General features: G+C 47.4%; 1 protein-coding gene across 1 annotated transcript; it reads right to left on the bottom strand.

Annotated features, from left to right (window-relative positions):
- Nucleotides 1-45: 45 nt before the first annotated feature.
- Nucleotides 46-15,441, bottom strand: LOC135826017 (uncharacterized). The gene is made up of 10 exons (XM_065338649.1): nt 15,243-15,441; nt 14,889-15,009; nt 13,348-13,620; nt 12,207-12,383; nt 10,406-10,554; nt 8,728-8,890; nt 7,729-7,809; nt 6,617-6,775; nt 5,847-6,033; nt 46-1,440 (listed from the first exon to the last, which is right to left on the bottom strand). The coding sequence occupies exons 2-10, from the start codon at nt 15,001-15,003 to the stop codon at nt 999-1,001; spliced, it is 1,746 nt and encodes a 581-aa protein (XP_065194721.1). The 5' UTR covers nt 15,004-15,009; nt 15,243-15,441; the 3' UTR covers nt 46-998.
- Nucleotides 15,442-17,469: the final 2,028 nt, after the last annotated feature.

Below are 17,469 nucleotides of genomic sequence, written 5' to 3'. Positions count from 1 at the left end.
TAAATGCCTATTTGTGTGGGTGGGTGTGGGTGTTGGAATGAGTATTATTTTGTGTATAAATATGCCTATGAAAGAATCCTCTATCTAATTTTTGCAAACCAGGGAGCGAGGGCGGCTCAAAGCTGGGCCAAATAACTATAAGGATATGTATGAGATGTTGGCACTTGCTCTCGTTAATTTTAAAACACGTTTCTAGATGAGAGAATGCAAGATCGGCGGAGCACAGATGGGGCATAGTTAGTGCGGCAAATGATACATGATGGCTAGCAGCGCAACGTCTTAGTTGGAAAATGTTTCAAGAAAAGCAATCATTACAAACCGGTGGCCACTCTACAGCATACACTAGGAAACTTGCACTGCCTGACTGTGTATGAAAGACCGGTACCTACTGCTCAGGCATGGGGGACGAAGAGGAGACCAATGGGAGAAGAAAGAAAGTGGCACAATAGGATCGAAACAGAGTCCAACGTCTCCGGAAGCTGAACTTTGGCACAAAAAAAGTATTTATAAGATGTGATAGGGGGAAAAGACTTCAGTGAGCCGAACTAATTATATTCATTCCTGATAGGTGTTTGAATAGAGACCAGAGTTTAACATCAGTTCGTGACATACAGCTGGTGATGTTAATGCCGTGAGGCAGAAAGCTCAACTGTCTACAACATAAACTGGAGAAGCACAATGAGATGCCCCCGTTAAGAATCATAGAACATATCCTGTATGGTGACAGATAATGAATGACGTTGCCCAGGAAACGAGAGTCTGAAAAATGTGCCACAACTCCAGTTCCCCTTGCTGCTGCTAGCCCGCAGAGCTGTCCACTTTTCACATTCCAACTGTGGAAAGGGGGGAGACGGAGCTCTCCAGTGCAGCAAGGATGTCTCTGGTCAAGCTGATAGTTATAATGATTAGCTTCATGTCTATCCGGCTAGGGGCCGGTTATGGGATATGGTTGCTTGTGTGCAGTGGGCAGTAACCCTCATCACCTGACACCACCTCGTCTAGATGAAGCAATCCGGCAAGCTGGCTTCACTCTTCCCTCCTTGAAGGGGGCTCTCGAAGCTCTTGTTATCGCTAAGGGATTCTGGTTTGCTGTCCAGCTGTGGCCCTCCATCAGTGACGTCAGCCAGGCTCCAATTTGACACGGACACCTGGCAGGAGTGGTCGTCGTTCACGCCCAGAAAACTGCCCGCGTCGCCGGCATCCATTCGGCTTTGGAACGCCAAGTCGAACTCCCCTTCTCTCACCGCCAGCGTTGCGGCCGTGTTTGCATGCTTCATCCAGTCATCATTGGTATTAGCAGGCTTGTTGCGGGAAAATCCCAGGTATCTGTTCGTGTTGTTTGGCTGGTTGTCATTTTTTTGATAGATTTCATTGTAGAGATTTTCGTCACACCCAATGCAAGAGCTATCTATGTACGGACTGTCATAGATTCTTCCACCGCTGCATAAACACATACACAAGAAGGATGGCATCAGGCAACTCGTATAATAACAGTTTATCTAAGATAATGCCTGGATGCAGTGAATGGGATTTTCGGTCTTTGACCACATGCTGGTGAGCTGATCTACTCACCTCCCACCGCTTTAGGAGCTGCATCTGCGCCTTGATCCTTGAAGGGTGGTGGCGTTCCTACGGATGCGGAAAACTCGGCATCTATATAGATAAACCGAGTCTCACGCGAACCGTGAATTTTTTTTAAGATAATGCCTGCACAATCGGCAACAGGACAATGCGCTCACAGAAATCCAACCCACAGTGCAATGCTAGCGCCCTGGACCAGTTGGGACTACATCACTGTACTTGGTCCGCCAAGTTAAAATTGGCGCTTATCTTCTCACTTGGTTTTTTGGTGTTCTGCCTGTGCCACACGGCATGGAACCACCGATTCACCATCCGAACATAACCATTGACCATTGCATCCGACGACATGGCAGCACAAACCATCACAGAAGTTGCGATCGGTTAGTTAGAGCCTTTTTGACGGAGCTGCCGCCGACGAACACTTCCGTCAGCGCAAGAAAACACTGCAACCTCCGCTCGAGTCCGTAAATAGGTCAGGATGTTCGCATTTCAGAGCGATAAAGAATTCAGTTTCTGTCTACTTCCAGCTGTCTGATGGCAAGGATTGTTTACCCCAGGGAGAAAAAAAAGCTGAAAAAGCGCTTCGCGAGCTTGAATGTCAGTGCTTGCACAGTACAGCGCCTAGTGAAGGGATATCACCAGCAAATCGCTGACGAAGAAACTGTAGCTCATGTCGATATCTCCAGTAAGTGAGACCAATCCGGTGGACACACTTTGAAGCTCACAGAGGACAGGGCAAAGGAGCTAATCAAAGAAAACACCAAGTCCTGAGAGAAACACTCGTGCAAAGGACTTTCAGGAAACTAGCCGAAAAGCCTGGTGCACGGCGTTGTAGGTGCAGTACGCACAGGTGCTACATCAAGCGGAAGCTATCACTGCGCTGCACGTAGATCTACAAGCACCAGCCGCTCGCGTGGGTGCTGATCAGCAAGTACGACAAGCGCAAGAGGCGATTTGAAAAAGGACACTGATATGGCGTTGCCTTTTTGTCTCAAACAAAGACGCATTATTGCGACGAACGGGGATAACACTTACAGTCAACATGCGGGCAGTCTCACTCAGCTTCTGATGGGAAGGTGACAGGCACGCACTGCCTTTGAGTGTGATTCGAGACGAGGAGCAGTGGAACAAGCTATGAAACGACCGATGCAGCAGCTGTCCGGATCATCCGTTTTGAGCTCTTCCTCCAGCGACGATAGTGGCGAGGAGGATGTGTAACTTGCTTGAATTTTCGACTGAGTTGCTTACTGACATGTAAATAATCATGTATATAGTGCTTTGTGATCGTGGCTTGCTTCAAATATTCGTATTTCTTTCCTGAGACAAGTGTGAAGATAAGCGGCAATTTTAACTGGGCGGACCAAGTAGTTGTACATATGCTTGTCCAGCTGCATTCATGCCACCCTAGGGCGACAGAGTATTTTCTGTAATCTGTTGTTTCTGTGGAGTGCTTTGGTTGCAATGAAGCAGAGACCCTACGGTCGGTCAAGCTTCCCCTGCCTCTCCCCCACTTCTGCCATTCCATATGTCTCATCGCTGCCTTGCTGCTTTGTGCTGTCAAATGGTATGTGTTTTTTGAAAAAAAACCCAAAAAACAGCCGTGCAAATGGAGGGCTCCAAAAAGCTTCCAAATGTGTACGTCGGGCTGGATTTCATGGAGCTCAACCGTAGTTGAGACACGCAAACAAGGGCCAGTGGATTAGAATTCATCGAGCCTCTCTCATTTCTTGCCTTGCGCAATCATCAGGGGAGGGACTCTCAAAAGAATATACAGTGCACTGCAGTAAAACCTGTAACTAAAGACCACCTGGTAGTACAGACCACTTCGCCCGGCACAGACGGTCTCACATTCAGATATGGTTATGCGGTGCAAACCTCTAACTAAGGACCACCTGCCGCTAAAGACCGCTTTATCTGGCCCCCAAGGGGTGGTCATTAGTCACATGTGTTGCTGTATATCCGACACAGATGTTGATGCCGCATGTTATTTGAGACGTGTCTTGGTGAGTAAACAACCATGGATGTTGCGCTGGCCTGAGCTATACAGTAAACCTGTGACTAACGACCACCCCTTGGGGTCAGATAAAACGGTCTTTAGTGGCAGGTGGTCCTTAGTTAGAGGTTTGCACCGCACAACCATAATCTGAATGTGAGACCGCCCGTGCCTGGCGAAGTGGTCTTTAGTACAGTACCAGGCTGGTCGCTAGTCACGGTGGTCTTTAGTTACAGGTTTCACTGTACCAGGCTGGTCGCTAGTCACGGTGGTCTTTAGTTATAGGTTTTACTGTAGTACCAGGCTGGTCGCTAGTCACGGTGGTCTTTAGTTACAGGTTTTACTGTAGTACCAGGCTGGTCGCTAGTCACGGTGGTCTTGAGTTACAGGATTTACTGTAGTACCAGGCTGGTCGCTAGTCACGGTGGTCTTTAGTTACAGGTTTTACTGTAGTACCAGGCTGGTCGCTAGTCACGGTGGTCTTGAGTTACAGGATTTACTGTAGTACCAGGCTGGTTGCTAGTCACGGTGGTCTTTAGTTACAGGTTTTACTGTAGTACCAGGCTGGTCGCTAGTCACGGTGGTCTTGAGTTACAGGATTTACTGTAGTACCAGGCTGGTTGCTAGTCACGGTGGTCTTTAGTTACAGGTTTTACTGTAGTACCAGTCTGGTCGCTAGTCACAGTGGTCTTTAGTTACAGGTTTTACTGTAGTACCAGGCTGGTCGCTAGTCACGGTGGTCTTGAGTTACAGGATTTACTGTAGTACCAGGCTGGTCGCTAGTCACGGTGGTCTTTAGTTACAGGTTTTACTGTAGTACCAGGCTGGTCGCTAGTCACGGTGGTCTTTAGTTACAGGATTTACTGTAGTACCAGGCTGGTCGCTAGTCACGGTGGTCTTGAGTTACAGGATTTACTGTAGTACCAGGCTGGTCGCTAGTCACGGTGGTCTTTAGTTATAGGTTTTACTGTAGTACCAGGCTGGTCGCTAGTCACGGTGGTCTTTAGTTACAGGTTTTACTGTAGTACCAGGCTGGTCGCTAGTCACGGTGGTCTTTAGTTACAGGTTTTACTGTAGTACCAGGCTGGTCGCTAGTCACGGTGGTCTTTAGTTACAGGTTTTACTGTAGTACCAGGCTGGTCGCTAGTCACGGTGGTCTTGAGTTACAGGATTTACTGTAGTACCAGGCTGGTCGCTAGTCACGGTGGTCTTTAGTTACAGGTTATACTGTAGTACCAGGCTGGTCGCTAGTCACGGTGGTCTTTAGTTACAGGATTTACTGTAGTACCAGGCTGGTCGCTAGTCACGGTGGTCTTTAGTTACAGGATTTACTGTAGTACCAGGCTGGTCGCTAGTCACGGTGGTCTTTAGTTATAGGTTTTACTGTAGTACCAGGCTGGTCGCTAGTCACGGTGGTCTTTAGTTACAGGTTTTACTGTAGTACCAGGCTGGTCGCTAGTCACGGTGGTCTTTAGTTACAGGTTTTACTGTAGTACCAGGCTGGTCGCTAGTCACGGTGGTCTTTAGTTACAGGTTTCACTGTACCAGGCTGGTCGCTAGTCACGGTGGTCTTTAGTTACAGGTTTTACTGTAGTATCAGGCTGGTCGCTAGTCACGGTTGTCTTGAGTTACAGGATTTACTGTAGTACCAGGCTGGTCGCTAGTCACGGTGGTCTTGAGTTACAGGATTTACTGTAGTACCAGGCTGGTCGCTAGTCACGGTGGTCTTTAGTTATAGGTTTTACTGTAGTACCAGGCTGGTCGCTAGTCACGGTGGTCTTTAGTTACAGGTTTTACTGTAGTACCAGGCTGGTCGCTAGTCACGGTGGTCTTTAGTTACAGGTTTTACTGTAGTACCAGGCTGGTCGCTAGTCACGGTGGTCTTTAGTTACAGGTTTTACTGTAGTACCAGGCTGGTCGCTAGTCACGGTGGTCTTGAGTTACAGGATTTACTGTAGTACCAGGCTGGTTGCTAGTCACGGTGGTCTTTAGTTACAGGTTTTACTGTAGTACCAGGCTGGTCGCTAGTCACGGTGGTCTTGAGTTACAGGATTTACTGTAGTACCAGGCTGGTTGCTAGTCACGGTGGTCTTTAGTTACAGGTTTTACTGTAGTACCAGGCTGGTCGCTAGTCACGGTGGTCTTTAGTTACAGGTTTTACTATACTTAGTATGAAATCCATTTGGAACATTGGAGGTGAGTTTCCCCATTGGTTACCCTGCACAAAGAACTGCACACCCTTGGGAGAGTGTTTGCTAGCGGTGGCACGTACCTGTCTGCATTCGGCGCTTGCGGTGTCGGTATTCCTGCGCGAACAGTCGTACTGTTCCGGTTCTTGCCCCTCCACATGACTAGTGCGGCTATCATCCCCATCACCAAGACAACGCCGACGCCGGTTATCGACCACTTCCACCAGCCGATCACCTCCACCTTTTGCCCTATACCCTTGCTCTCGTCATCTATGAGAGAAGAAGTGATGAACATAGGAAACAATGCCAACATCAAACTTAGCGAACATGAGAACCTAAGGCGCATTCACTGATATTATTACGCCATAAGAATATCAATCGAAAGTGAGAGAGCTAATTGAAGAGAAAAGCAACGCAATATAAGGGGCCTGGGTAGCTATTGCAAACATGGGCGCGCAAGTAGCTACCCAGGCCAAATGAATAATGCATGAACCAATTACTTGTGGGCCAAATCGTGCCCACAGTGCACGTTTACACTTGACCTCTGGTCGATTGAGCATGGCAGGCCCTACCAGCACCAGCATCTCACCGCATGCCAGCCCCACGTGACTGCCGGTGAGCTGTGTACATGTATCTTGTAAAAAATAAATTATAGGAAAGAAAACGGACCAAGGCACTACAAAAATTGAAAGAATTGTGATGGCAAAAACACCCAGTACAGGGAAATCTCAAACACTTCAATACCCAACTTTTGGGCAGTTTGCTGTACAATGGACTCCCCGTAATCCGATTGCATAAATTGTCATACTTAAAACCTACACAATGCTGATGCAGAAGAACAAATTCGACTTACTCTTCACACATAGCGTCTCATTATGCACCCATCCGTCAGCTTGGCAAGAAGCTTTCCCATGCGGACTATAACCTTCTTCGCAGACCGCACTGGCGACAGCAGACAGCGCTGTGACATTTAGAATGCCGTTATCGACGTCCTTTGTCAAGCAACGGTCACCTATGTGCATGGTTGAGCGCAACAACAGACATGAAAGATAAAACAGTGCAGGTATGGTAGACTTTTGATCGTGACTCTGATGATGGGCCAGGCCCGAAAAGTTGGTTTTTAAAATGTAAACTTTAATTTGAAACCACAGTGAAGAGACCGCTTTTAGAGTTCCGAGTTGAATAAAGTTTCCTAAATCAGGTGTGACAGAGGTGAGAGGTGTCAATACACACATTATCATACTGTAGTGTTTTCAAATGTATAGACCTTTAGACTTTTGTCCACACGCACTCACAGCTGCCACATTCATCTACTGCTACCATTCTCAGATACACTGCAAAGGTTCACACTGCATGCGTTATGCATAACCGCTAGCTGTGCTGTATTCTCACGCTTCTTTTCATATTACTCTACTAACGTTATTATACTTGGTTGTTTTAGTGATCCTTACTATGTGACGATGTTCCACTGATGATAGTCACACGAAAACGTTCTGGAATTGTTTCATTTTAACTGTATATACATGGTTATGAGTGCACAATTGATATTTTTCATTGCTATTTTACGACTGTTGTCTCCTCGTCGGTTATTTAAATACTTTAGACTTTTTCGTAACTTATAATGGAAATTTGGTTCAAGCTTTTTGAGAGATTTATTTTTACTCCTAGCCCCGTCATGTCACCACATGTGAGCTGGTGGAACCGTAATGAAAACCCTTATATTCTCAAAGACACAGTGGAACGTGGAAACAGAAATAGACTTGCCAAACTCAAGACAAGTCCCGACTTTCCAAGGAGCAGTATCTGGAATTGGTGCATGTACATTCAAAGTCTGATTTGAGAGTATACTGGAAGTCTGTGTGCGCGCTACTTGTGCAGACTCTCGAATCAGCATTGTAAAACACACTGGCGTGGACTGGAGCATACAAGCCAAATACGCAGCCCATTCCCTTTAGGAAAACTTACGATTGCACATAAAAGTGCCCTTCAAGTTGACACATTGGAAATCAGGCGGACAAGAAGTAGATGCTTTGCACTCATTCCAGTCTGATGCAAACACAGAATAATTAGCAAAAAACGGCAACTCAATAGGCTGTGGTTTCCTATGTGAACCATTTTGTGGAAACATCATAGAAAGTGGAACCGGTGACTAACGACCACCCTGTGCGGCCAGAGAAAGCGGTCTTTAGTGGCAGGTGGCCCTTAGTTAGAGGTTTGCACCGCACGACCATATGTGAATGTGAGACCGTCCGTGCCTGGTGCAGTGGTCTGTAAGGTAGTACCAGGCTGGTCACTTGTCACGGTGGTCTTTAGTTACAGGTTTTACTGTAGATCAAACCTTCCCAATTCTGGATTCCCTTGGTCTAGAGGAACATTTTCGGATATGATCGGATTCTTTTTTATCACACATTGTGAGTTGCATTTGAGCCAAATGCTGCAACATTGGTATGTCAATTTGATTCGTATAACATCGTTATCAAAGTGGGTACTAACCGAATGCAAATGCAGTCACAACGTGTGCGTGCATGCAAGACCGGGACAAGCAATTGCTCTAGTCTGTTCCCCAATTGGACTTTTGCCAATGATTTCCCCCAGCATACGGTGTTGAGATCATCAGAGTCATTTCTTGCTGCACGAGGAACGAGTGGATGAAAACCAAACATTCAGTTCATATTTTCGTAAACATTCCGGCGTGGCAAAACGGTCTAGAAGATGGCGTGGCGCAAGAAGATGCCACATTACATCCATACACTCTTATCCTGGGCATCGGACACGGTACGGTCACTACGGTATTGACTGCACCACTTTTGCCCCGGGTACGCCATGAAAAATAAAATACAATAATCTGGGCTCTAAATTTCCAAACCTTTTGGCTCAGCCACCCCTCCTCCCCTACGAGTAAAGAGTAACTTCAGATGGCTGACTGCACTACACTAAAATACCTTCTCGGACCCCCCTCCTTACCCTCGGCACAGATGAAGGCATCTGCATGTGACTTTGTCCGGCTAGTCACTGGGCTCATGCTGCCGGTGTCCAGGTTGTAGCTGCCCCGCTGCCAGTCCGCGTTACCTGGGTATCTCAGCCAGAACGTGCTTTTACCAGCCTCGCCTAGCTTTGCAAGCTCATCCTGAATGCATCGGAAACAACGTATCCACAGCACGCCATATTAGGTGAAACTACAGCAGGGTGTGACTGGAGAGTGGGCCCAGGGTAGTGTGTCTCTAAATTACCACGAGATAATAATCCTGATAAAACGTTTTGGGAATGAAAAAAGGGAAAAGTCTGAAGAAAAATTGACTTTCACCACCAGGACTCGAACCAGGGACCTTCGCTTGAGGCCAGCGATCCTCTAACTAGCCACTGAGCTATGGTGTAGCTGTCATCCAAACAGAGACCATTCAGCATCTTCTTCAGACTTCGAAACTCAAGCCTCCTCGTTTTGTGTTTGAGCGTTTGAGCAAGTTCTGCTCTTGACGCATGTGCCTGCTTGAAAGTCAATCGTTTGAGCGGACATGTCAGCACTGATGTATATGGCTTGCAGGGGCGTAACAGCCGCTCCGGCCAGACCACTTTTTCGCCCGACCACGACCACCATAGTAAAACAATGCCAGAAGTGCCGAGAATGCAGGATTTTGCACCCTAATATCAAAACAATTAAAGGGGAGGTCCCCCCCCCCCGGACCCCCTGGCCCGACCACCGCAAACGGCGCTGCTACGCGCCTGGGCTTGGCCAACATTCTCCAAAGTATCTAAGTCATCTGTGTGATAGCAGTATCGTTAATTAAAGCTATGAATGGTATGAAAGCTGCAAACGTCATCATGTACATGTGCCTCGTTTGGGAACAAGGTGTATTGTCAATTTCCAATGCTTGTCTTGTTCCAATATTCCAATGATAATATGACACTAAAGTAAGCCGTCAAATGAAACTAGGACACATTAGAAGTATAGTCCTGAGAGAGAGAGAGAGAGAGAGAGAGAGAGAGAGAGAGAGAGAGTGAAAGAGAAAGGACCTATGATCGACGTTACTCCAAATGTTACAACTTGCGGTGGAGGCAATCACGAAATCACGCACCCACTCATGCGTGCACACACACACACACACACACACACACACACACACCTCAGACCTCAGACATGCCCATCGCGGAAGCGATGATAGCGAACAGCTATGTTAGACAAAGCAACTTGTGCTGGGATTACACCATTCAACAGCTTGCAAGGCTGATGAATTGACCGCCACTATGTTTAGCCTGGTATCCACCACACAGCTGTTTGAAGTGACTTTTTCTGGCCAGTGAATCCCTATTTTTCATTTTTCCATTTTCTTCTACACACACACCACACCACATACTATCGGCATACACTGGCTGTTGGTAACCACCCAGGAGAATGAAAGAAAAGTCAGGAAGAGTCCGAGAAAGAGAAGAAAGACGTGTGCGACCATAATCGTCGGGAATTGAACCCGCAACCTCTCGATTGGAAATCGACTGCACATGCCACTGCACCTTATGGGACACACACACACACTCTCACACACACACATTCTCATACACGCATGCATGCACGTGTTAACACCCGGATTCCAATTCACTAAAATCATACTTTCAATTGATCTTCTAAAGCAGTGTCACAACAACTTACTCTGAAGCAACTGGTCATGTTCAACTTTGCAAAATCATTGTATCTCAAGAGCCTAATTTTCTGTGTCGAACATTCGGCATTCGCGACAGAGAACGGTGATGATCTCATGTTTAACGTGACGTTGAATCCACTGCAAACGAATCTGGAGGCTACATGGAGGACACAAGCAAACAGGTGACAATCGGTTTCAACCTGGGGTATTGACAAATTCGCTGCACGTTTGTTCTTCCGCATGCATGTACAATAAAGCCGTTATGAAATGGCGATTCAGTTGGTCTTGTTGATCACTGCTCTCCAACTAAGGTACTACTGACGCTTCGCGGCTGGTTTAAATACTTTCTTGTGGTTGCATACTTATCGGAGAGTGCTTGCTCGCCACACTGGAGCTCACGCCGTCTTCACTGGACGCTCGCCTTCTCGGGGCCGCGCATGGCACTCGCGCGTCAGTCCAGTGTCAAGTCAATTTGGCGCAAAACGCGAGTTCCAGTGTGGAGAGAAAGCAAACACTCTATCCTATAAAGTCATGTGTATCACCGCAGGCCCTACCACTATTTTGTACAATTGCACATTTCCACTGAAAAAGTGTTTCGGTAACTGTCCAATGCTCGTGTACGCAATGCAGTATATTGTTGACATTTTATGACAGAAGGCAAACTGCAGAGTATTTCAGGAGTGTCCCATGGACCGTATACCATGTTAGCGTTACGTATGACAAGTGCCTGCTGCATGCATGCTCTACATTACTAGCAGTACACAGATTCTTTGTAGCCAATGCGGAAATGCATAGGTTCCGGATTAAATCTGTTCACATGTGCTGTCAAGTTTGTGCCTAACAGCCAGCACCAGGGTCAGTGTGGTTCCAGTGTGTGTGTGTGTGTGTGTGTGTGTGTGTGTGTGTGTGTGTGTGTGTGTGTGTGTGTGTGTGTGTGTGTGTGTGTGTGTGTGTGTGTGTGTGTGTGTGTGTGTGTGTGTGTGTGTGTGTGTGTGTGTGTGTGTGTGTGTGTGTGTGTGTGTGTGTGTGTGTGTGTGTGTGTGTGTGTGTGTGCATGTGTGTGTGTGTGAGTGTGTGTGTATGTATGAGTGTGTGTATATGTGTGTGAGTGTGTGTATATGTGTGTGTGTGTGTGTGTGTGTGTGTGTGTGTGTGTGTGTGTGTGTGTGTGTGCGTGCGTTCGTTCGTGCGTGCGTGCGTGTGTGGGGGGGGGGGGGTGTAATTAGAAAGTGAATTCTGAATGAAATCTTGAATGCTAGGACCAGGTGCATAGCTCGTGTGTAGTCGCCGTGGTCCAGTCACCACAACAGGAGATGGCTGTCATCGGTACTACATAGTCTAAATAGGCGAACTGAGAGCTATGAATAAGCGGCTCGGAGACAATAACTGTATGATGGCAATCAGCAGAATCAGCGAAGCGTCCAATGTCCACTTCGCTGACTCTGCTGATTGCCATAATGAGTGCTCTGAGTTAGCCGGTAGTACTACATGGTTACCACACCACAGATGTGTGAGCTACCATCCTCCATCCCCCCCCCCCCCCCCACTGAGCTACCATCCTCCATCCCCCCCCCCCCCCCCCACTGAGCTACCACCTCCCTCCCCCCCCCCCCCCCCCGAGCAATCCCCCCTCCTCTGACCTACCACCCCCTCCCCTGAGCTACCACCCCCCACCCCCCTTCCCTGTGCTACCCCCCCCCCCCCCACCCCCCTGAGGACAGTCCATGTGAGTGAAATTTAAACTTGGGAATTTGGAAAGGGAATTGTAGGCTGTGGATCAGGATGTCTGCAGACAAACACAACACTTACATGGCACGGCGGGTGCTTGGGGAGAGCAGCGCGGTAGACACAGGTTGAGCTGCTTCTGGCGAATGATGATCCCAGATCCATCACAAACATAAGACTCCTTCATCGAGTTGCAGAACTGTATTTCACGAGTGGTATTTACATCTGGTGCCAATCTAGCCATCAACTTTGTGTAATTGCCTGTAGACAGATGAAAAAAAGTTTCATGCTGCTGTTAGATAATTAAAGGCTCTGTTTAAAAAAAATCGGATTTTAAAGGAATGCAGCGCTCATTGACTTGTCAGTTTGAGCACTCTGACAAGTTAGACATGTGCCTGGCTTAAATCTGGGCTTGAAAATATGTTCAATGCTTCTTCCTCTGCAAACGAAGAAATGCTTCGTGACTGTGATCAACCTGTTTCTCTCTCTCTTCCTCTCCCCTCCCCTCCCTCTCCCTCTCTCTCTCCCCCTCTCTTGGAAATTGAGGTTCGAGGATTCGAGCAATGGTGACTCCGAGTGTGACTCAAAAGATTAGGATGTATTTTGTGCATTAACGGACACACATGCATGTGATGTTGCCTGAGTACTGGGGTAATACCGGACGATAACTGCTCGACGCCGCTAGCAGTGCAGGCGCATGCGCCGGTGCCCTTTAAGGGGGGTTCCGGGGGGGGGCCTCCCCCGGAAATATTTCAAAAAATGAAGCAAAATCCTGCATTTCGAGCGATTTTGAGCGAAAAAAAGGGGGTTCCGGGCACCCAGGAACCCATACGGGGCACGCGCCTGCAGTGAGGCCAGAGATTGATGCGGTCGGGTATTGGCCTAGTAAGTGGTCAATGTCACATTCATGACATGCGTTCAGTTTGACCCCTTGAGCTACAATGTTCTAGACCTCTTTTAGGTGAGCCAATTGCTGGCACACACCACTATGAGATCGTTTTCACACCAGGCCATTGCGGGATACTTCTGAGGGCGAGGATAGTCTCAAGGCATCATTGAGATATTCTTTTTTCCAGGGTTCGCAAAGAGGATGTCCACAGCAAAGAAACCTTCCTTCACAGAACTACTTTGATAAGGGTTACTAAATTTGACGAGAAACCAATCTCTTCATATCCGCAATAACCAGTACAAGGGAAGCACAGATGTGGGCATTTCTTCTACTTACTTGGCAAACAAATAAAATCGTAAGGCCCGTCTTTTGGTTGGATGAAGTCCTCAATGCCAACCCGTGGGTCGAACACCTCACCCTCCCCTCGAGAGTCCAAGAGCCACACTGGATTAGAACGACTCAACACACAGCCGCGCTCCTGAGCAGACAGAGTGCCCAGGTAGAGATCAGTCATTAGAACGGAGTTAGCATTCAGGCAGGCTTTTCTGGAGGAGGCGAGATCCGATGTCGTCCCCGTCATGTAGATTGCCGATCCACATTGGATTTGGGCTATGGGTCGAAACAAGTGGGTCAAGCATGAACACGGAAACAGACACAGACATACACACGTGCACATACACAGACATACACAAACACACGCACATGCGTCCACACAGTGACACACACACACACGCACACACATACACACAGACATATACACACATACACCCACACCCACACACCACACACACACATACACACACACACACACACACACACGTGCGCGAGTGCACACACACACATGCACACAAACAAAAGAAACACACAAAACACACATGAGGGCAAGCACATTTACCCAAACTGTCATACATTCAAATAGTTACACATCCACATGGTTATCCACGCGGATATCCACACGGTTATCCACACGGTTGTCCACGCAGTTATCCACACGGTTACAAGACAGAGAGGCATATTCACGCCCTCTCCCCGCTTACACACACCACCACACACGCAAACATGAACATGTGCAAACACACACACACACACACGCACACGCACACACGCACGCACGCACGCACACACACACACACACACTACACACACGCGCACACACACGTACACACACACAAACAAACACAGTGTACGGTACTGAATAATTTCATGTTATCTCATGATCGGTTGTCAAACCGTGAAACTTCATTTACACCGAATAACCCTTTACTTTCGTTTCTGCAGATCTTGTGAATTATCACCACTATTACTAAATATGGCCTTATGTAACTCTTTTTTTTATGAATTTCCGCTGCAGGACCAACATCATAGTACAGTCGACCTACCCTTATAACGATATTTGCGTCAGACCAAGAAATATTGTTATAAGGGTAATATTGTTATAAGGGTATTGGTTCATTTCATACATGTACGCCATAATGCATGATTTTTGTTCATTTTTTTACACTCTTTAGCGCATAACAACTTGCGTACATGGATGTTCTATGCACATTATGTACATAGCAAGGCATCAATTGTGTCCCCATAGCATTTTGTCATGTCCCAGTGACTTATCAAGTGAAACTTGCCCTACTTGGATAGTGGAGCCTACATATTCCCTGCTAGATATTGTTATAAAACGGAAAAATGCCGAGTGGTCAGCCTATTTTATATCGTTATAGGGGTAATATCGTTAATATAGCAATAATTGTTATAAGGGTAAGGCATTGTATACAAAAGTCAATGGAGTGATTTGGTTGGACAAAAAAATATCGTTATAAGGGTAATATCGTTATAGAGGTTATCGTTATAAGGGTAGGTCGACTGTAGCTGCTGTAACTTACAATGACCAGCACTTGTCTGGGCACCTGCACATTCTGGTAGCAGAGCGACCACAGCGCAGCACAGCAACCCCACCACAGCTCGCACCAGTGACATTTGCAAGCCACACGTTGGCATCCGAACCTATGATGTAGCACAGCGTAATTCCGAACCGAAGATAAGCATAGCATTGAGACATATGACAGCAAGCATCTGCGGACATGAATAAAAATTCGCTGCCACTTCGACTACTAGTATGATTATGAGTGAGAACGTAGTCCTGTCGACAGTGCTTCTAGCACAGTTTCAGTTCACAGCAGAATATCCAAAATGAAACTGACAATTGCTCCCAGCTCTTCAGCTCATCGCCATCCTACCTGACTAATGAACGAGTGTGCGAGGCGGTTGTAGATCAGGGGAGAGGTCAGTGATGCAACACCAGGCTTTAGTGCTATGTGACCATCCACGTGCTGTAAATACTACTTGTCGATAGCAGCTCTTGGGAGACGATTGTATTTTCGAAACTAGAACGATTTGTTCAACCAAGAATACCAAATTGTAGGAAGAAGTCCCTCCTTGAGGACGTTGAGCGCAAATCAAGCAGTTCGCCCATCTCAGGCATCTGATGAGCACAGCTGTTTGAACATCCTCATCCGGAGCCAAGCGTCACCAAGGCGTCATCAAACAGAAGCCTGTCTGCTGAAAATGGCAGCTGTGTGCCGTGCATGACTGCATGTACATGTACGTGTACGGATGGCAACTTTGCTTTCGAAGCAAAATGTCTAAATATGGGCTATTTCATGCATGCGTCAACGTGCCTGTTGTCACGTCGTTGTAGTACTTGCCAATAGTAGGTTCTATGTTCCATCGGTTGTGCCCGTCGAGTACGGTGTACCAATGAGCGGCGCCCGATAAGTATGACCCGAAATATACGATCTACGCTAGGCGTCCATTCGGTTGCTTGGTCTTGCCTTTTGTGCCCTGATCTCCTGCTGCCCCGGTACGATGGTGGTACTCGAGCACACTTTAGAACGCCCAGGGATCATTCTTAGCACGTAGCACAATTATGCACTTGAACATTGCACACAGTATTATTATTATTATTATTATTATTTTTTCTTATTTTGTTAGGGATTTCCCAACAGGCAATGTTGCCTTTTTACTGGGAACCCTAAATGAGACTTTGTGTGAGCGCGAAACAAAGCAGGCGACTCGGCCAGGCGACAAGATGGAGGCAGCGCATTCCACCTGTCGGCACCAAGATACGCAATGGAATGGAAACCATACCGGGAGTGGCAGGCAGGCAAGACAAGAGCAGCTGTAGCTTGGCCCCGAGTTGTGGCAGAAGAATGTGGGCCAGTGCAGCGGGGAGTGAATAGGAGGCTGAGAAGTGGGCTAGATAAACCATGCAGACAGCGAAAGACAAAGACGTATTGCTTGAAATTTAAGCGTTGCTCTAGTGTGTAGATCTTGGTGTAAGCGTACAGGGTCTCAGTGGGAGTTCTGCGGTCAAGGGCAAATATTCTTTTAAGACTAGTACGGCTGGCTGTGATCAGCTGGTTGTATGAACGGTGAGATAGACAGTTAATGTAGGCAGAGCTAGCATACTCAAGGGTGGATTGAATAATAGATAGATAGAAAAGACGACGCGCTCTGTGGTTCAGGTTCTGCCTGGCATGCTTGTAGGCTCCGACCTTCTGCTTGACGGCAATGCAAACTCGCTCTACTTGAGCATCGAATGCCAAGTGCTCATCCACAATGAGGCCCAGGTATTTGGCTGTGTGCGCAGGATAGAGAGTGGAGTTGCGGCATGATATGGACACAGTGGTGGGTAAGGGACTAGTTGGGCGACGTAGTAGCAGAAATTGTGTCTTATCAGGGTTAAGAACCAGTCCCTTCCCTGTAAGGTAGCTGTCCAGAGCAGCAAGGTCCGCCGTGAGACGCTCCAACACAGTATCACAGTCACTATGCCGGACATAAAATGCAATATCATCGGCATATTCCTGGTCTTGGCTAAACCTAAAACATGGTGTTATGTCGCGAATGTAGATACAAAACAAGACTGGGCCCAGAACGGAGCCTTGGGGCACTCCTCTGGAGCATGGGCGTGACTGTCCAAGTTCCTGATCAACTCTCACAGTTTGTATTCTGTCAGACAGGTAGCTACAAAACCAATTCAAGGCAACATCTCTGATGCCTGTGTCATGTAGACTCTGGATGAGGGCGGAGTGTGCCACTCTGTCAAAAGCTTTGCTCATGTCAGCGAAGATGACACCACAGTATTCGTTGCTATCCAATGCAGAAAGCCATCTGTTCACAGCTAGAGCCAAGCAGTCTTCGCAAGAGTGGTTGCGACGGTATGCAAATTGAGAGTCTGGTACGTGTTCAATGCCATTATCTGCGAAGAATTTCGTTATCTGGTCCAGTACTATTCTTTCTAATACCTTGGCACATATAGGCAGCAGCGAAACTGGGCGGTAGTTTGCCGCCAGATCAGGGTCTCCAGATTTCATAAGTGGACTTATGATAGCTTGCTTAAAGACGGTGGGGACATTACCAGTTTGGAGGGACTCGTTCACTATGTCCGTGAGGTACTCAGCAATA

The sequence above is a fragment of the Sycon ciliatum genome, chromosome 10, assembly GCF_964019385.1.
Source record: "Sycon ciliatum chromosome 10, ocSycCili1.1, whole genome shotgun sequence".
NCBI classification, from domain to species: Eukaryota; Metazoa; Porifera; class Calcarea; order Leucosolenida; family Sycettidae; genus Sycon; species Sycon ciliatum.
This window is presented reverse-complemented; position numbering and strand designations above follow the sequence as displayed.

What these genes read in the sequence shown, in the direction of transcription:
- LOC135826017 (XM_065338649.1), bottom strand. Translation starts at nt 15,003, where the DNA reads ATGCCAACGTGTGGCTTGCAAATGTCACTGGTGCGAGCTGTGGTGGGG. An exon ending in CGATTTTATTTGTTTGCCAA is followed by an intron (nt 12,384 to 13,347) that starts GTAAGTAGAAGA and finishes ATCTGTCTACAG; the next exon opens with GCAATTACACAAAGTTGATG. An exon ending in TGAGACGCTATGTGTGAAGA is followed by an intron (nt 6,034 to 6,616) that starts GTAAGTCGAATT and finishes CTTCTCTCATAG; the next exon opens with ATGACGAGAGCAAGGGTATA.